At 32.5% G+C, this 22170-nt stretch overlaps 1 protein-coding gene across 6 annotated transcripts in view; it reads right to left on the minus strand.

Moving 5' to 3' along the window:
• LOC124536631 overlaps window positions 1-22170 on the minus strand; it is a 59544-nt gene that overhangs the window by 34323 nt on the left and 3051 nt on the right. For 2 of the 6 annotated variants that reach the window (XM_047113177.1, XM_047113153.1), the window contains exons 1-2: window positions 15626-15793; window positions 9229-9696 (exon numbers count right to left, since the gene is read on the minus strand). The exons of 1 other annotated variant lie outside the window; for it this stretch is intronic. In XM_047113177.1, the coding sequence (XP_046969133.1) occupies window positions 9229-9545 (317 nt within the window). In that variant the 5' untranslated portion in view covers window positions 9546-9696; window positions 15626-15793. Of the gene's footprint in view, window positions 1-2983; window positions 3162-9228; window positions 9697-15503; window positions 15794-22170 lie in introns of those variants that run through there. 3 more of the 6 variants (XM_047113170.1, XM_047113162.1, XM_047113187.1) reach the window with 3 other exon arrangements.

Raw genomic sequence — 22170 nt, forward strand, 5'->3', positions numbered from 1 at the left:
CCAAGTATGATTACTATGCGAATATATAAAGCTGCACTCAAATGCCATTGATGTAGACTTTTACCTCGGGATCTCTTAGTCTGGCATCTGATTCTATTTGGATATCGATAATAGTGACGATTTGGATAACAGTAAAAATATAGTAGAACGACGAAAAACTACTGGATTTAAAAATGCCCACTGCGCTGACAATACTGTATCATATCTTGCACATGAATTAATTGGTAAAATTACCGTCACCGTAAACAAAACATATTCATTTACATAATTATTATAAAAAATGAGTTTTATAAACGGTTGATTTCGGTTAAGTGTTATATGAATATACCTATATATAGAATATAGATATAATTTATATTAACTGTTACTTGAGAGTTGTTCATAAAGTATATAAATATAAGTTAGTCAATCTAACAGTTCCTTATTAATACTCGGTATAGATTAATAAGCGCAGTTTAGACATAACAATGGATGCCAAGGGTCTGATTACCAAAGAAGCTGCGGCTTTAAACCGTTCCCACGTGAAAGTTTGTGAGTCGGCAGCTAGTCAACAGATAAGGTGTTGTGAAAGTGTGTACTTACTTAGATTATCAAGAGTATTTCATATAAAACTTATTGGTACGATGATCAACTACGTCATAATCAAGCATGAGAATGTATTAATTTTTTTATAATCTGTATTAACACATATATGTTTTTTTTTGTAGATCTAATGTAAAATTTATTTTATCGCCACAAAAAACACTTGTTGAATTTTTTCTGTTCTTGTAGTAATCAATTTAGACAGCAGTTTGTCCATAGTAATACGCAAAGTACATACCCATTAAGGGATATATTGAAATGTCATTAGAACCTATTCGTTGCTAGACCCCCCACTGAGAATAAATTCTATGCAGTGAAAACAAAAGATGTGTGTGAAGTATTTAATAACATTTCGTACATGTTGGTATAGTACCTCTAGCTCCCTAGTAGTATAGCATAGTAGCTATTTTACAGATTCTTAGCTGTAAAATTGAATTCCAATGCAAATGATAAAATATTCGAAATATCGCCTCTCATTCCATCTTACACAGAAAGTAATGTTTGTATATAGATTATGCTATTGTTATGATTTTTAAAACTAATAAGGGTATATAGATCACTATACTGACTCACAATACAAATATCAAAGCATAACTTATATAATACATATTTTTGGTTTAAAATAAAGCGATAAATATTATGCCAATACTATAAATTGCTATTGCATACCTCGAAAGTGTTTTTTATTTGTGTGGGGGCGATATGTATATGCTCGTAAATGTATGCTCATTGCGGAGGAGAGATCCATGTGTAACCTAGCTATAACTTTCGTTTATATATATCTTTATTCAAATATACTTATAAAAAATCTACATATAATCTATATTTTATATCATAAATGTGACAGTAACTCTTGTCTGTCTGTCGCTCTTTCAAGACCACACCACTGAACCGAATTTGATGAAATTTGGTGTGAAACAAACTTGAACTCTAAGAAAGGACGTAGGCTACCTTTTTGACTGAAAAATGACAACCAACACCCTAAAATACGAGCGAAGCCGCGGGCGGCTACGTGTTAGAGATAAACGCGAAATCGGGAAATTTTGTTAAATCGATATTATCTATACTCATATCATATACAAAATAACTCTACATCATAATCTCTTGATAACTAGTAGATTTATACTAACCTCATCAAGAATAGAGTACTAAATAAATAAATAAATATGAGACAACATCACATACATTACTCTGATCCCAATGTAAGTAGCTAAAGCACTTGTGTTATGGAAAATCAGAAGTAACGACGGTAACACACACACCCAGACCCAAGACAACATAGAAAACTAATGATAATCTACATCGACTCAGCCGGGAATCAATCCCAGGATCTCGGAGTGGCGTACCCATGAAAATGGGTGTACACAACACTCGACCTCGGAGGTCGTACTGAGTACTGAACCGATTGCAATGTTTTCTTTAATATTTTGGTAGCTTGCGTATACGTAAAAAGGGATAAGCATCATAAGAATAAAACTAGAAGCAAACCAAATATGAGTTTTCCAATAAAAAATATTTTTGGCAAATAAATTTATTCATAGCAGTTAAGAAATGATAGTTAAGGTAAGTCCGAATTTGATTTAGTCCAATCAATGTTAAGAAATACAATTGTAATAGGAATGTTTTATTGGTTACCCAACATTAATTGCCGTGGGGGTTTATTGTAAACTATTAAACGGATATAGATCGTGCTTTCATCGTGGAAACGTTTCCGACGAAAATAATTTTAGAACACCTTTAACGAAATCATATGAAAATAACTTAGAATAATTTTATTACTGCAACGTTTTATTAACTAGCAAAACAGCGATATTCGTGAATGAGTAAGCAAAGCTTCTAAGCTTGAAATAACAATTTATAATAATATTTTAAACGCGAATGTATGTGTATCCGTTTTTTTTTTAAATATGTTGACAGGCAAGCTGGAACCTTCAAGGAAGGACAGGCTACTTTACTTTAATATTAGCTTAGTCAGCTAAGCACTGTTAGTATAAGGATCTACATAGCTAGATCCTTATGCGTAGGAGATTGATGATTATATTTAAATTTTGAACATTAAACATACAATAAATAAAGAAATTAAGTTTGTTCTTTTTTCAAAAACCTTCGTGGTCGTATGCAAAAGAACTCATCCAAGTGCCAAATCAGATGAATGGTTTAGCAACGCATAGACGTCAAAGATCCATTTATTTATTGAGAAGATCAAGAATAAATTAATGTTTTATATAATTATACAAGTTCAAATATAATTAATATAGAACTATGTGATTAATTAAATGACGAACTAAAAACAACATAGCGATAAATCCGCGAGAAGCATCTCGAGTTATTATTTCTTGTCCTGGTGTATATTTGAAATTTATATTTTGACGAGCAATAAGGAATATATAAATAAACTTACGGCGTGCAATGTATCACTGAGGACAGGAGATCACAGTCACAACGATCGGCCGAATATTCCAATAACAACGAACCCTTATGACACATTATAAATATAATACTACTGAAAATTTTCATAGTACGAATTTTATTTCAATTCACGGGACCGAACAAGCGGACAACTGCCGTTAAATTGATTGTTTATTGAGTGGATTTGTCAGTAAATGGGAGTGACGTGAACATACGAATCAGTCAATCTTGACCTCGGCGATAACAACAAAGGCGATCTATTGGTTGTTTACTTCAATAAAGCGAGCTGGTTAGAGATTCATTGAGAATTATTTAAAGAAAGATATTGATTAATGTTTATGAAAACCTTTTAAATATATACTTTGTTATAGTCTCACATTTAGTTCAAATTCTCCTTTCCTGTTTGTTAGAAACTTATTGACCCGGCTGATACATTCTGAGTTGATGGTTCATTCAACACATGTAGACTGACTTCCTCACGTTAAATAATAAATAGAAATTAAGCACATGATAACTACTTATATAATTCTTTTATCCATGTTTTCCTTACGATTACGAATGGCCATATACACTTATATCAAAAACCCATATAAAATTGTATTTTAAAGCTACTAATTTTCTTTTGTGATTATGTATAATACTAAACAATAGTCTAAAAACAAAGTCAAATCAATCTTCAATCATATTAATCAAATTAATCTAAAAAATATTTTTCATATATCCGTTAATCCATATTTGAAATATTGTATTCATATTTAATAACATTACTGGTATTTCGTAGATCTATAGATATAGAGCTAGACATCACATTGCCGGTGGTTTATATTTCTTAGATTGCCAATCTCTATGGGCGAAAGTAACTATTTACAATGTTGCGGCCCATTTGCACAGTTTATTAGAACATGGCAATCTTAATGGCAATTAGGATTACAATTAACGCTACGGAGTTTGCATTTGCATTTCTTGATAGTGCATTCTTGTACATAATTAGACGCAGCGCTAAAACTCTCGTCCTCTGAACTTTGATTCGTACATTATTTGTACAAGAGTATTTTTTTTTGTAGAACGAAGTTCTTAAGAATTAGCGAAATCGTCATGTCAGGACAAAAAGTTAAACGCACTCTTTTGAAACCCTTAATAGGCTAGCGTTTAACTATTAAGCGTATTAACTAAGTACTACCATTGAATTGATTATTTAAGTATTTCAAGGGTGTACACACCCCTCCCTTAGCCTTGACCGAAATTTAATGTTTTTTTTCTACATAAAAAAATATATTTCAAAGATATTAATTGACGAGAACTTAAAGACTTATTTTTATGTAAAATGTTTGTGTATTATACTAAGCTGTATGTTTCCAGAAAATAAAAATAAATAGTAAAAAGTAAAGTAACAGCCTGTAAATTTCCCACTGCTGGGATAAGGTATCCTCTTTCATTAAGGGGAGGGTTTCGAACATATTCCACCACGCTGTTCCAATGAGGGTTGGTGGAATGCACATATGGCAGAATTTCGAAGAAATTAGACACACACAGGTTTCCTCACGATGTTTTACACACAAATTAAGCACATATATATAGTGTTGCTTGCCTGGGTTTGAACCCGCAATCATCGGTTAAGATGCACGCGTTCTAACCACTGGGCCATCTCAGCTCTACCATAATCAATAAAAATATAATAATAATAAAAAATAAATAAATAAACTTATTAACTTCTAACTAAAAAGTCCTATCAATCAAACCTAATCCCAAATAATTTAAATAACGTTTTTATCGTTACGACTTTTTTTAATCCCTCACTATCAGAGAACAAAGAGAACGAACCTTTCATTGTTCGGTGATTATTAACCAACGTAAAAATGACTGATGAGGTCAGTGTGGCAGTAATTCAATCAGGGTAGAGTCAGCGCGGCTCCTTTATCGACGATCTCGTCAGAGCGAACGTACCTACTATTTAATAAGACATCACTTCCACGTATAACTAAGACCAAAATATATAAACGTAAATAATTGAGTCAACGTAATGCGTATTACATTATCAAATGCATATTTATATTAATAATAATATACTGTGGCACAATTTAAATATCTTTCTGTCCTTTTTAGCTATCTGTAAGCAAAAATCTAGAATTTTTAAACCGATTTATAAAAATCAAATGATACCCGTTCAATAATATTAATCAATGGTCAATTTTATTCTCATGTTTTAATAGACTCGACCATAATCATAATAAAAAGAAGAAATTAAGATGGTAATTAGAAGTATAACGGTTGAACTTACTAATCTCAGATTAAGATCGATTCAAAGTATTGTTTCATTTGATCGAAATAATATTGTAAGATTGACGACCTCCGTTGTCGAGTGGTGTTTACACCGGTTTTCATGGGTTTGCCACTCCGAGGTCTTGGGTTCGATTCCCGACTGAGCCGATGTTGATTATCATTAGTTTTCTATGTTGTCTTGGTTCTGGGTGTTTGTGGTACCGTCGTTACTTTTGATCTTCCATAACACAAGTGCTTTAGCTACTTACATGGGAATCAGAGCAATGTATGTGATGTTGTCTCATATTTATTTATTTATATATAACATGTTGCGATATGTAGGAGTTACACACAATAATGCTTTGATGAAAGATATATATCACGTGAATGAGTAGAACTGTTTAAAATATATGTCTATTTGAAAACTCCATTCAAAACGCGAGGCATTTACCTTCAAATATATACAGATCCCGAAACGCCTTGTGTTAGTATAGTTAATTACAATGCTTTAAATTGTACAAAATAGTCTTTCCATTATAACATCATATATAACATTCAGTACAACACCTATATAATATACCACTAGCAATTTTCTTATTATTTCATGTATATAATAAGTAAATAAGCAACAGTACGCTAATATTTATCTACATAATATATAAATGTAAAGAATAAACGCTTGTTTGTATAGCAGACTCAAGTTTACTTAAGTTGGTGAGAATTAATAATTTCCGGGGTACCTATGTAATGATCACGACTCTGTTAACTAAGATTCAGGTGGCATGGCGTATTCATATAATATTATCACTACATAGTCAGTGGCGTAGCTATCGTAGGGCCAGTTGGTGCAGTGCACCAGGGCCCCGGAGTTTAGGGGGCCCTCTAAACTAAACCTTAAGCTTCTGAAGCTGGAAAATCAAGACCCTACGCACAAGATTTCTTATTTGCTATTTATAATTTTAAAGGGTAATTATTAGTTAAAGAGGGATGGGAAAGAGGGGGTGAGGGCCCGATTATTTTTCTATGCACCGGGGCCCTTCCTCACCTAGCTACGCCACTGTACATAGTATAAAATAAAGTCGGTTTCACTGTCCCTATATCCCTATGTATGTTTAAATCTTTAAAACTATATATAGAGATAGAGTGATTCGAGAAGAAGGTTTTTATATATACATGGAAATTTTAGTAAAGAAACACTGATAATTTTAGAAGTTACTACTGTGATGTCATATCATTGCAATTGCAAATTAATGTATGTATAACCAACTTCAATACTAAATGTCATATAGCGAATGAATTATATAATGTAGATGACAAAAAAAAATTGGAAATACCGTTGGATTATAATCTGTCTCGCGAGATTGTAAACTGTCAAAAGATTGCGAACCTTTACATATTGCTTACGATTTAACGCATTATTTTCAAAATATTATAATCTATCGAAATGTATATTATAATCTAACGAAATGTATTTCAATTAAATTATAAAAACTCTAATCAAAGAACAGGTTAATATATTATAAACTATCTAAATTGTATTCGTTTTTCATTACCTTCAATCGCCTTTTACAATTTTGGATAGTTTACAATCGCGCGAGATTGATTATAATCTAACATTATTTACAATTTTAACGGTAAATATGTTTATGCATAGCGTTAGACACCGAGTTCTCTATCTTCTCAAATTTGACATTCGGGAAAGAACAAAGATTTATTTTTCATAATAATAACACGAATACACAGTTTATTAGGAGGAAGATATTATTTTGAGATAGAATATTAAATTTTAATTGCTAGACGGTTACTAAAATACAGAAGAACAAACTATGAACTGAAACAAAAACTTAGCAATTTTATAATATTACTTCACTTATTATTTAATTAAAAGTCGATTCATTATGTACCTACAAACAATTCGTGAATGACGTAATTTCTAAAAGAATTATTATTCAATTTGTTTTATTGAAAATAGGACGGTGAATTATATATTTTATAAGCTTTTATTTAAACCTGACACTTCACTTCATATGTTAGGATCAAAACTTGTAACTGAATTATAGACCAGTCGACTGATTGAAAATTGACTGAAAATCTTAGGGCTGGTGACAATACCTACAATCTACATAGTTTACTAAATTAAATTTAGTTATTTTAACTGAAATAAAATAATCAATTAAATTAAATTTATAAAGTTTTTGTATACCGCAAAAGCAATACCAATGTCGGAAAAGAGCAAAGACTAGAAACAAGCGTGCGACCCAGGCTGGCGAGCGTCTACAAAAATATACCATGACATCATGGTGTGCGAGGGAGATCAACTCCTCCCTCCCACTCGCACACAGCACGCTTATTATAAATACACTAGCGAGTGCATTTACTCCATTCGCGTTCAATTAAGAACGTTCGATTCCGCGATTCGGACGTTCACAAGAGATAAGAGAAAGTCCTAAGCATACCATAACGCCCATACCATAACGACATATCGCCCCTCGACGATTACTTTCGACACGAAACATTTACATAACGGTAAAATTAATATTGGTTTCCGATGAGTTATACCAATTTATAATGCATACTTTATCATCGTTATTAATTGCGTTACTTTAAAATTGTATAGAAAGGTTCAGCAACGGAAAAAATAAACTATAATACTTAGTAAAAAAAATTATTAGTTTTTCAACTAAAACTTTAATACTTGTATAGTGATTCTTTTAAAAATACCATACTCTTCTTTATAACTATTAACACTATGGCGATTAATTCAATTCATAGATTTTTATCGGTACTTCAGTAGTGTACTCGGTGTGTAGTCAGGGGATCGTTAAGCGAACTTCTCAATTACAAAAAAGTAAATAGATTCTATATACGAAAAGTCAAAACGAACGGTATATTTTGAATCAATTATTTTACATATATTTAATGAAAATAATTAACTGCGTTTCGCTCATCACCTCACATCTCATGAAACTGAATAAGCACTCCTGTCATAATTACAACGAACAATTAAACAAAAGTTTTTAAAGTGTACATTAATTTAACTACAAATAAAAAAACAAAATTTATGCGCAATAAAGTCCGTTATTGTCTTACTAAGAAGGCATCTATGACAACATATGATTACGCATATACGAGTACGTATGGTACATATAAGGCAAAAACCTATAATGTCAGTTTGATGCCAAAAGGTCGTGACTAAGTGCGAAGCTTTTGGATCTGACGTCATACGATGTTGTTGACCCAAGTAGGTACGAATCAATCGGCATTGGTCACATTCCTTTTCTTTCTATCAGAATGATAGAAGGTGTAAATGTGGAATCAAATCAAATTTTATCAAATGTCAAGATAAAATCGATGACTTCACTACCCTTATATTAGGATTTGTCATGGGACGATTTTAGACAATGTTACCTATCGGTGTCACCGAAAAAAATATTGGTTTCAAAACGTGTACCTGATAAAATCGAATGCGCATTGAATCAACAAAAGCGGCGGCTACGTAATTAGCGACATCACCTCCGCCCCGTGGTGTAAACAAGCCATGATGTCATGTTCATGTTGTTGACCCAACCGCTATATGTGCCGACATTCGTTTTTTGAATACATTTTAAGAGATGAACACTTATAACATAAAAATAAACTGTATTAAAAAGAAAACCATAATACTAATACAACTATTTTTTTAAATTTAGTTTTCAATTTCAAATCAACAAAAAGTCTACACCATATTAATTTAACGAAATTACGATTAATTACTATCGACTGTTGCGACATTTTCTACCAATAAATATGATAGTTTAAATCCATAATTATGAATTTAGATGTACAAATAACTTTTTACGATATCTTTTCCCCGAACGTCGATCTAAACCGCAATTTATGTAATTGAAAAACGTGAAATTAATTGCAATTATTGACCAACTAACTGCAATGAATCGCGCCAACAGAATTGATAGTTTTTTAATCGAATAAAACACTCACCTAGCCAACGTACTCTTCAACTTAACTACGCCATTTGAGCTACTGGTCGTCTGTGGGACCATTTCACGTTGAATATTTTCGGCTTGCTTCAGCGTCGATGCTTGAGGTAATTCGCACATGAGAGGTTCCATCCTGCAAGGAATGGACGCCCTCTTCGGGGGAGTCGTCCGCGGGTACGTGTGATGACGGGACGAACTAGCAGATTGTTCGCTGCATCTTGACTTCGGCAGCGTCCTAGCGCACAAAACTGTGGCTGCATTCTTTAAATGCGTACGAAATCTATTATTACTTTGGGTGCTCAATATTGCACCCTCCATTTTTCAGCACTTTTAATAACCACTTCACTTAGTGTATGTTCGTATCCATTGTTTCTATTTTCACTTCACTTGTCCAAAGTATTAATTATAAGGCACTATCCATTTTGAACTATATTTTTAATCACTTAACGCAAACGAACTCGATTATGTGCTGCAAAAGAAATATAAAATAATAAGCATCGCTAAGTATTGTTATAAATAAAAATAAAAATAAAAAAACAATTAAACCGAGGACAAATCTGCAAACTCATAAAATCGTAATCGTGCTATATGCGTACATGTATAATAGATATTTATTTCGTAATGAGATATATTCAAATATTTAAGTAACTTTAAATTCTAAATAATATTAGATAAAATTTAGTTGTAGTCTACTTAACAGGTCGCTCGACTGCATTGCAGTAATTGTCGATTTGACAATGAACAATGTGATTTTGCACCACTGCCTCTAATCTAGAACGGGTTTGTACACATATAGATCCGCTAGTTGATTTAACTAATTGTAAGATCTACATTACATAAATATGGAGTTAATCTTGGACGACTTATACAAAATTGGTGAGGCAGGTTTTAGTTTTAAATATTTCATTTAGATTTGCGGAAGGCTTTTAGGACACGGGCGAAGCGGTCAGCAGAGGTGCGGTGGGGGCAAAGCGTAGGCGCGCTGACATCACCGTCGAAGCCGCTCTTACATCAGCGGCTGGCAGCTGCCTCCCACCGCCTGACGCCTGCGCGCCCGCGCCCCTTCTGCCACTAAGACACATCGTGACAGAGAGCTGGCGTTGAACGAACGCCAAAACCTTCGAATTTCTTTTTACATAGTAAATAGATAATACTCTTTATTAACCAAAGTATATAATAAGAAAATTCAAGCGTTGCTATATGAATTTATTTAGCCAACTCATAATGTTACAGTACCTGTTACTTTAAAGGAATCCAGTTGTCAATATACACAGCGTAACACAATAATTGTAGTTAGAGAGACAAAGGTTATAGACGAACTTGTAAGTGCAACGAAACAATTTATCACCGCCCACGTCCATTCAAACGACAATGCGACATCATTGTCGGCACATTCTGTTCGGGAACGGTCAATAAAGATTATTATAGATCTGCAGTCTCTTTATTTGATTTAGTTATCAGTTTCATTATCAGCAATAACGAAGAGAACGATTACAGTTTATTTTTATATCGCAATCGTATATATAAATAATTTACGACTTCATTGAAAAACGTGTATTTTTACTCCACAGTCTACTTATTGTAACCTGTTCTGTATTAAAATAAAACGGTTGATATTTATATCACTTACATTCAATAAATAATTATAACAGCCCGATAATCGTTGCTAGTGATCAGTAACATAGCATTAGCAGTTATTTAATGAGCACAACTAAACGCAGCTTAGAAACCGGTACCAAGAGATCAAGGACGAGTATCGCCCACAGTACATCTGCAATTATGCCTACCAGTTACTCGATTTCATGTCAGTTAACTCATAATTGTCCTAATTGGTTTCCTTTAATAATATAACGACCGCTTCTGTACGTGGCCTATTTGTTACATAGTGACATCACATATGGAGAAGTCACATTAATGTTTCTTATTAATATCATCAAGCTTTATTCATCTTTCTCTATAAACATATATTATACGCTCTAATCTCAAAAACTACCAGCCCGTTTTAAATAATTACTTTTGAGTTAATAGCCTATTCTTTGATCAAGACTACATATTTATTCTACGACCATAATAAGCGGGGAAGTTGCCATAAATGTCAACTTACACGAGAAACATATATATAACAGCAAAAACTGTATTATTTAGGTGCGCAAACATTTTTTTAAAGCAGCACAAACTGCGTATCTGTTTAATAGTAATGGTACATCGAACGTAACAGGGGTAAGTTGCGACGAAAAGAGGAGTGTCCTATATTTCTCACGACAATGATATTAAACTGATTTATCAATCACAGAGCGGCGGATGCTCCGCGGTGTCGGTGGCCGACGCGACCGTGGGCGGAGGGTCCCAGTTTCACCACTGAACGCAGATAATATAAACATTAAACCACTGATAAATCTTAACACTGAAGTCATGTATATATATCATTATTACGTAATCAAAACAAAAAAGAATCGGTTTACTATATAAAAAAAATGTATAGGCTGAAGATGATTATTATATTTTATAATCTGACTGATGTAATAATAGCATTATTTACATGGAAGTTTCCTAGATTTAAGATAAGATATATTTTTGTTCATTAACTTTTTAGATACATTAAATATAACTAGTCGATCATAATAACAAATTAAATTTTCATGAATATTCTAAATATTTCAAGATGTGATCAAAGGCGTTGATTAGTTTAATAGTACGAGTTAATATTGTGTTTTGTTTAGAATCCTTTATTAGAATTTTAAACAAATTTAACGCAGATAAAGTCGCGTATCAGAGGTAGTAATGAATGAAACAAAGCACATGACACGTCGCATCTCACATGTCAGACGAACGATATGCAAAACTATGGAAAAACTTTTTATCAATATCTTCTCGGAACTTTTATCTAGATCCAGTCGCATCTCGCGATTAGTTAAAAGGTCGTGAACGAGGATATGGTAATCGAAGTCGTGCATCCATGTACTTACATAACGAACAGATCTTTGTTTCGATCGGCATATTGAAAATTTGAATCAAATAAATCTAAGTGCAAATTGATTTATATACGTACGTTAAATTGAAAATCGAGCTAATAAATATGTGAGTTTAAGATTAGCGTATCGAGAATTCATTCATTTATTATACAAAGATGTGACGATTACAGTGTGATGGTTTCTTAAGATGCGTTCAAATAAAATATAGAATTTATAAATGTTGAAATAGATTGGAAAAATAATTTATATGTTAAGGTGAGACCTATTATAAATATTTTTGTTTTCATTAAGGTGTGACGCATATTTAACCCAGAATAGTCATATGTTTGGCAGTATAATATTTAGTACAAGGTTGTTATTCATTTTCATAAGACTCATTCCTAAATTGATAACAAAAAAAAAAACATTATCAAAAAATCCTCTTTTCGTCGATACTTAGAAAGTTCTTTAACTGTTGCAAAGTAACAGGTCCACGACAAAAAAAAAATAAAAAAAACAATTGCTAACGGTACCTTCGACTGGTCATGCAACTAACATAAGATCATCGCTGTTTAAAAACCGTTGACTAAATAACCCGAGCAAGTTTGAAAGTACTCATCTCGAGTCATGTGATAATTTGAGGCCTATTCACAAGAGATGCGAGAACTCAAATGTCCGTTAGTGAATAATAGATAGAGGTCAACGGTTTAGACGTATCGATTGTACTCTCATCTCGAACGAGTTCAAGACATCCTGGCACCAGTGTGCTCGCTAGATACACGTATCCTGTTGAAGACATGGTAATGGTCGTTTACTATTGCATATTTTGTGTGAACTCATGAACCTTACGTTTTTATGTCCCTTATTCAAACATCTTTTGATACCTATAATGAACTTATACTACGAATAAACGTTTCTATTAGTATTGTTGACATTAACATTTTCTTAAGTAAAGATTTGACATACCATAAACTGATTTTAGTTATAGTGCCAAATAAGCCCTTATCAATATTCTACTTAGTGCCTGCAATGACATCATCAATGTCATCACAAAGGAAGTGTACTATATATAGTATAATATCTATATCTATCAAATATCATATGGAGAAAAAATCCAAATAGATAATAAAATTATCACAGTCGCTCTTTAAACTCTTATTTTGTATATACTCGCTTTAAATAATTACGTAAAATACTATTTAGTTAAAAAATAACGTACTGTCAACATGTTAATAAAAATCTATTACATAAAAGAAAAAAACATAGATAAAATAATTTTGAATTAAGAATTAATGTTACCTACTGCCCTCTCGTCGACCCCGGAAATAACTAAGAATATATTGTATCAGATTAAATTCCCAGAATAACAAATGTCTTACGTTAACCACACAAGTTAAGAATGTGACATTGCTTGTTGACATCCTCGTAGTTTTAATTAAAAGGTATCATTCATTTGTTTTTGCTCTCTCAAAATTACCTAATTTTTATGCAGGATTAAGTATACAATGAAAATAAAAAAGCGTGGAGTTAATACCTGTTGACTTCCAAGTACGATATATTAATTTCAATAATTGTTGTATTTTTTAAATGTTAAAAAAGTGTAACTACTAAGTTTCTTCTCGGTAGAATCTTCTTTCTGAACCGTTGGTAACTTTTCTTAATTGTAAAATGACGATTCAAAAGTGCTTGTAAAAGCCTACTCGAATAAAGTTTATTTTGATTTTGAATGTCGTGATATCTTAATGAGCGATCTGGAACTTTATCAAGGACTAAGTCCTTTATACAGATTAATAAATAAATTTATTTTTCATGTTATTTTTACGAAATGAATAACTCTCTTTCATGTTACAGGCTTATAAAATTATTGCGCTATAATATCAGTTGACCTCGTCGGACTTAGTAAATTGTAAAACGAAATTATTAAACTCATTTCTCAGACACATATTAATAGTGTAATTTATAATTAATCCAAGTAGTCCGGAATTGATGTAAAACAAAAATAATATTAAGATATGAGTACACATAAAATTATTTGAAGAAAATATTTTAGTACACTGACATGTTTACCTAATTTAAAAAATGGTGTTGCTTTGTGTTTCTTGATATGTTCAGATTGTTAATTTTTTTTTGCAATAAAAATCAGACAATAATGTTGCTGATAATGTATAATCTCTTTTTCAAATCAGTACTCTCTATAAGAATAAAAACAGAAGCAATAGTTATAACTAGTTTGTGTCTACTCTGATTTACTTTATGTCAATTCATAAAAATGAATTATTTGGTTCCTTGACGGTAGTAGCTTTCCTTTAAAAATATTTATTTAGTTATGCTTTATTGCAACAACACTTAATGCTACATTATACCTAAGGATTTATGTATAAGGTAAGATAACGATACAGTATAACATGCTACTGACCTACGAAATGATTTTGATATGTTTGTGGATATACGCATGGTAACATGTAATACACACACCTATAACACAAAACCGATTTATTTATATGTCATATATATTTTTATATAAGTACAATTCCACGATACTTTGTACTCAAAGGCTATCAATAATCACAATGAATTCAAATTTATAGTCAGTTTTTAAGTTTTATATACCTTGGGTTTATTTTTCAAACAAACGAGTTAAAATAAATACTGGATACAGATACAGCAAACAACCTTGAAGTATCTTTCAACATTAGCATAACCGCTGTAATGTCTAAAAAAACAATTTCGATCGTAAAATTATTACACGATCATTTTAATCTATTTCTGTATTATATTATTTGAGCAGTTAATCGTAAATATATACATAGTTACAAAATATTAATAATTTAGAAAGTATTTAAGTGACGGACATACGGACATGACCGTACTTGAACCTTAGAAAAGCTAGAACCCTCAAAGTATACTTATATAATATTTATTTTGCTGTCGTCGGAAAATTTTTGCTTAGTTGCCAGGTAACGTAACTCACAGCGGATACTATTAATTCATCTTCTCCCTCTAATCAATCTCTGAATAACACGAATGTGATAAACGTATGACGAAAAATTGTTAAACGCAACAAACAAGTGCTTGACTTAGAACTGTTTCAACTCTAAATAATAACGTCAAATCCAAAATGTTTTAATAACGTTTTCGATACAATAACGACACGATTGCAATGGAATGTAAAGGAAACTAGACTATGAATAATATAACAAATGTAATTCAACCTTATAGGAATCAAACAAGTTGAAATGATTTAATAAGAACAGGAATTTTATAGGAAATAGCCGTTGACTATTATACATGTAAACTTACATTACGTCCTTAAAATGTCAATTACATATATAGCACGACACGATTTAACGATTTACATATCCCTCCTCGATACTCGATAACGTTCGGAGAAGACGCAAAGGGTTCACGCCAACCACGCTATATCGGTACAACTTGAATTTTAGTCACCTGTTTACAATTAATGGTAACCTTCCATTGCTAACACCATGATCGTATAGTTCACACAACGTCACTGTAAATAAACGGACGTGGTTGTTAAATTAGCATTTCTATTACTGTTAGGCGGACTGTACCACGCTGCGGCGGCGGTCGCGCAGCACTGATGACTGACGAACGATAGCGCGTGCTCGACCCTATACCTCCTACCTCGACATCTCTGACGAAACAGAGAAACGCTACATTATCGTTCGTTCTACGACGAATTTACTTACACAAATTGTTAACTTATTCACGACGAGTTAACTTGGTACGAGGCGCACAATATTGGCTTGACACTGATAACAGGTACATAATATACCTTCTCGTTTCACTCGTAAGTACACAGATGTATATATGACGGGTAAACAAACGCGTACAAATTAAAGTATTGTGTAGGAGGACAGTTCATGATATATTTACAACTGATCTCAGTTTTACTTTGAGAACACAATATTATAATAATATATTTCGAAGCATTATACAACCTGTATTAAAATAAGAGAGACGCAAAAGTATCTACATAACGCCAGTCACGTACAATTCGGAGGAGGTTCAGCATAGTTTTAAATTAGTATTACTAAGAAGGTAGGTTTATTCCAATAAATGTCAAAGACCTTACGGTGATAGAAAAGGTATTAACACACCTCCACAATTATAAACGATTAAATATCTAAAAATAACTGTTTTAATCCTTACACAATGCCACATCAAAAAATATTTTGTTTTTACTGTACATAGATAAACACTTTTATTTTGATTTATTTATTTATTAAATAGAATAAAGCTTAGTTTCGTATAATTGTTATAAAATGAAAGTTGATTTTACATTTTTGAGTATTTCCATATTTTGTAAATGATAAGCTTTGACTTTTATCACTTAAAAAAATCCCTAAGGTTTTGTGATAAATAATAAACCGGTTTTTTTTTTAAATTATATTAGATAATCAGATTTGTAGTGCTTACTTTAACTAAGTGATCTTATCGCATTGGTCTTGTTTTTAGATCTAAAAGATTTTCGCTTTTTTATGATGACTTTATATTAAATGTATCAAAACTATATAACAGATCATGTAAACAACTTGTTTTGATAAAATAATATGTCTAAACTTAATAAATCCCGCTTCATGATATACAAAGATAATGCGCGTTCATCGTCCAAGACGTTCAATACATCGCGTGAGGCAAGTTTTCGACTTGGAACAATGACCAAAATAAAGTTGATTGCGGGGAGCTCGCTGCGATATTTTGGCAAGTCGGTCTGTGCGAGTCGCGGGCGCCCGATGATGGCATCGCCGTGGAGGATCGTGACGTCACCGCGCATTTTCCAAACGTGGCCGCCAGACGAAAATAGTCCCCGCCCCACCACAGGCCCCTTACACCGTCACCGACAAAATTAGCGAGCGGAGCCGGCCCGAAGCGGACAGCCTTCGTAGTCAGATGTTTGACAACCATCCACTTGCATATCCGACACTTTTTAGTTTACACCCAGCCTTGAACATTGGCAAACCTAAGCTATTTACTATCGTATTTAAAAAATACGTGTGTAAAAAGAAATACGCAAAATTATTTAACTCGGGAACGCATTGTTTTCTCGTCGCGCTGACCTACTTCTGTATTTACTTACTATTATTACTACTATAATTGTTAATAATTTTTAAAATTCTTTTTCAAAAAAATAATTTATTCATAACACGTGTCGGAAAATCTAATAAAATAAAAGCTATTAAATTGTAATTTGTTGTGTTCTATGTACATAAAATGTATTTATTTACATTAGACATACACATACATTTTACATACAGAACATTAAATTAGCAATGTATATAATTTTTTTTTTTTTAGTTAAGCTTTTTGCCAATACATCTCGAAAGAATATACCTGCCGAACTAGAACCGAAATTTTAATTCAAAATTACGCGTAAATATGTACTGTAAGTCTACCTGACATATTTATTTATGTTAAGTTTTGTTAACATTTAATAACAGATACATCATCATAATAAAATGTTAGACTTTTCTACGAAACTGTTCTTTCTGATGAGGATGAGTTTTAAGTTAGGGTATGCAATAGTGCATACCTAACTTAAAACCCATTACAGTATTTACCAGAAGGGCACAGGGGGCAAGTGCCCCACCCTTTGTGCTGGCAAGGAACCAACAATTTCTCTTATAAATTTGTGTACAAGTTGACTGCTATGTATATTTTTATAATTTCCATTTTATAAGAAATAACTAACATTTATCAAAAGGCTATTGGCCATAGTCGATATTATAAGTTAAAGGCTTGCTCTTTATGATAGAAATAATATGGCCAATATGGTTGTACAACCGTTCAGATTCTTAAGAATTTACGAATATTATCGAACAGTTTATTGGAAACTAAACTAACTAACTAAACGGCCTATCTATCAGAAATATTAATAATGAATATTATTTCTCAATCGTAGACGAATTATTATCATTAAAATAAATTTATTAAAATAAATTTATAGATATTTAATTATAGTAAATATGAAGCTAAAAGGCACCAAATTTATGTGTGCCCAAAGGCCGCAGCATAGCTTGAGACGACTCTGCTCAATACTAAAAACTGAGGTAGGTACAGTACCTACTATTTAATTGGTATTTAATTCATTTTCATCTTTCTTTATTATCATTCCTTTTACCGATCCAACAAGAAAGTCCATCCGCAAAATGCGTAAGATAAATTCAGTTGAGACCTCTGACTCTGAATCTTCGATCTTCAATTAAATATCTGGACGATTAATAGTAAAATGAATACATAAATAACAATTTTTTGGTTCTATTTGTCAACCGACTTTTGGTAGCTATTGACAAGTTTTTATTATAATCTTTATTGTATAATATTCTGCGTTTCGAGCAGTTCAAGTTATTACGATAGAATTTCGTCCGCTGGATGAACAATAGTTTACATAAAATCAACCATCTAAGTAATTTTACCTCCGAATTTGAGATACCCTGTTATAAACGATTGTCAAAAAAATCGATTTTTTGACCTTTCTTAAGGTAGTCGCGTTTCAAGTTTATAGCTGAGTATCTAGAATTCCCCGATAGGTACCTATTTCCTAAGATAGACTATAAACAAAATTTGACAATAATTCATGGCCACGCTATAGTTTTGCTGAATCGAGATGGCCCGTTAGAACGCTTGCATTTTGACCGATGATTCCGTGTTCAATCCCGAGCGAGCACCACCGAATTTTCATACACTTAATTTCCATTTACAATTTATTTCGTGCTCGGTGGTAAAAGAAAAATCTGTATGAGTCTAATTTCGATGACATAAGACAGATATATGGGTATGCAGCAACTCGAATTGAAGCGGCATAGTGGAATAAGTTCCATACCTTTTTAAAGGGAGAGGCCTTAGCCCAGCAGTGGGACATTTGCGGGCTATTACTTTATGTTAGCAGCCCTTACTTATCTCTATATCATCAAACTGTGTATTTTACTAATAAAGGAGTTGTTGGTGTTCTTATTCTAGTAACATTATTTGTCTAGTCATGTTTCTTGACAGATTACGATTCGTATTATCATGAAGAGGACGAAACGAAACCTCGTCGCCAGCATGACATATTTCTCAAAATGTACTGTCACTATACACTTTCAATGCGTTTATTTTTCCATAAGTACGGTATTGATCGCCATCTATTTCCCCTTATATTTTCCGTGACACTTCATCAGAATCGGCCGTGATCACGAGGTGATTACTGCTCGCTATCGTGATAGCATGTAAATAGAAGTAGTTTTAACTGAATACTAACACAAATATAAAAAAGGAATTATGTTTATTTACGTGGTCGAGGTGTATGTACACCTGTTTTCATGGGTAACGCCAATCCGAGGTCCTAGGTTCAATTCCCGGCCGAGTCGATGATGAAAAAGTTCATTTATTTTCCACAACACTAGCAATTTAGCTACTTAAATTGGGATAAGGGCAATGTATGTAATTTTATCCAATACTTATTAAAATTTTACATAATATAATACAAATGTATAGTATAATACATTATTTTTATGTTTCGGTTTAACCGGGTGAGTTAACCAGTGTAACTCCAGGCACAGGCAGGAAAGGGACATCACTTCTTATAATTTCCAACGTTTGTAGTGCATTCTTGATGTAAGGTATAATTCATATTTCTTAGGGCGCCATTGTCTCTAGGCGGTGGTGAACACTTACCTTCAGATAGTTCATTTCATCGTCCACCTATCCATATCATTGAAAAAAGAAAGTGATATTCAATTCTTAACTTTCAAATGTTACGTTTTTGAATAATTTTATATTAATAGTAGGAATGTAAATGATCAAATCGGTAATAAGATCTTGGCATTGTTATATACATGCGTACAGGGCCGTTTATTCCATTGCCAATTACACTTCATACCGAAACAGGAATGCACAGGAGCGTTATTAGACGGTAGTAAAAGTAGTAGTATTTTGAAAGACGCTCACTCGACTTCTACTAATAAATAAACTATCAAATTATTGTCTTATCCTCAGCATTAACTTTCCTATCACCAGATAGCTTGAACCAGTTTTGGTCTATGTAAGAAAAGTATTATTACATATTATTTATACTTTTTGGATGTTAGGTTGCTTAAACCCTCTAAGTCTTCTGAATAATATTTATTAAAAAATAATCAATACATTGAAGAAAACATTGCGAGGATGAACTTAATAGCAGTAACTTGTTCTCAACAGAATGAAAGGAAGTCTTCATCTGATTGTAGCGGGACAGTCGTGATCTTTTGACGTTATTTCCATAAATTAAGAAATAAATTTCCCAAGATCATATCTTATCACACACTATCAGAGCAACGTCATTATCAATGATTTATATTTTGTTTTGTTTTCGTACAAAGCGAAAATAGCTATGCGGAATATTTAGTTCAAGTTTCGCTACAATGGCAGTCGTGAAGCCAATGTGTCCATTAAAACTATTTTCGCCTTTTATTAGTCGATTATCCTTCATTCGCTTGTTTTTTCAATGGTTGATAATTAAAGGCGCAAAAAGCGAATCGAAACGTCAAAACGATCACTCACGATAAAATGTTATCGACCTTGACTCCTGACAGCTCACACCAGATGCTACTTTCCGGAAGTCCATATTTGTCGATGACAAAAACTCGATTTAAACAACTCCGACGATGCCGATGTCACATAACTATAGTTATGTAGGTACATATATCGAAATATTAAATGCTGAATAATCATACATACTATATTCGATAAATAATAATAGTCACTGTTGTTTTAACTTCCATATTTACTTATAAAAATTTATGTGATTCATTTATTTTTCATACTTTTAATAAAGAATAATATTCTTAGCAAAATATTCGTTTTCAACAATTTCAAATAGGAATACTTTATCACAGCTACAACTAAAACGAGGACAAATAACACATATAGCGCTAGGCCCAGATAAGATAGCGAATTCGTAAGCAGTTCGTATTTCAGTACGTTTTACAATATTCAGCGTTCACGAAAGCGTCTTGCAAGACCATTCATTGCTGAAAACGCGTGCGACATTCAATCGGTTCCGAGAAATCCGTCCGTGTTTCCTGGAAGCGCTACTATTGGCGCACACACGTTTAAATCGTGTACGTACAGCACACCGTCGCCCACGGCCCTGATAACACACAGCCGTGACGAGACGTATCGGTACTCTCATTAACGAACTCATATTGCGTGCCCGGCTCGGTTTACATGTAATCAAACAATTGCTCTACACAAGTTATGATGATACAGTTAAAGGCACGACTAGAGGAATGGGACAAAGATTAAATCGCGTTTACGCACTACAGACTGTCTTATTGCTGTTTGTATTACTGGCGAGATTACCGTGAATGTTATTGTCGCCATATTTTCTTTTAGAATACATTTGGGCTGTTTTTTTATCTTAAAAATATTATGAAACGGTTCTTGTCAAGAAAGATATCGTTTCTTAAAGCGTATCCAGCACACTACTATGTCAAACACGGATTTATTACTCTCTTACTTTTAATTTTGTTTCTTCTACACCGATTCCTGGATAATAGTGATACGATTCGCATACTATAAATGTATAATAAATATTACTGAAATACTATTTCGACTGGTTTTCCCCACTATATTTTACGTGTGACATAATTTAATTTAAATACAATTAATTACATACTATTTACGTAATAAATTGTAAATCATATGACATATGACTTGTTATGTAACAACAAAATTACGAATTAAAACGATCTGACGCTGTTCCAAAGTTAGAAGTAATAGGTAATAAATTCGTTTAAATAAAGTATTAAAATTTAGGGCGATTAAACTTACTTCTTCTTCTTTCAAATGACAGAAAATTAAAATCAGTGTTTTAACACTAAAAATCGTCAAACAACGATTATAAGTAAGGGCGATATGATTATTGTATTAAATTATGATTTTAAAATCACCTACTGTACAATCTTCAACTGTATCTCCTGTTGTCGTTGTCTTTTAACACACTAATACAA

This window comes from Vanessa cardui, chromosome 2 (genome assembly GCF_905220365.1).
Source record: "Vanessa cardui chromosome 2, ilVanCard2.1, whole genome shotgun sequence".
Classification (NCBI taxonomy): Eukaryota; Metazoa; Arthropoda; class Insecta; order Lepidoptera; family Nymphalidae; genus Vanessa; species Vanessa cardui.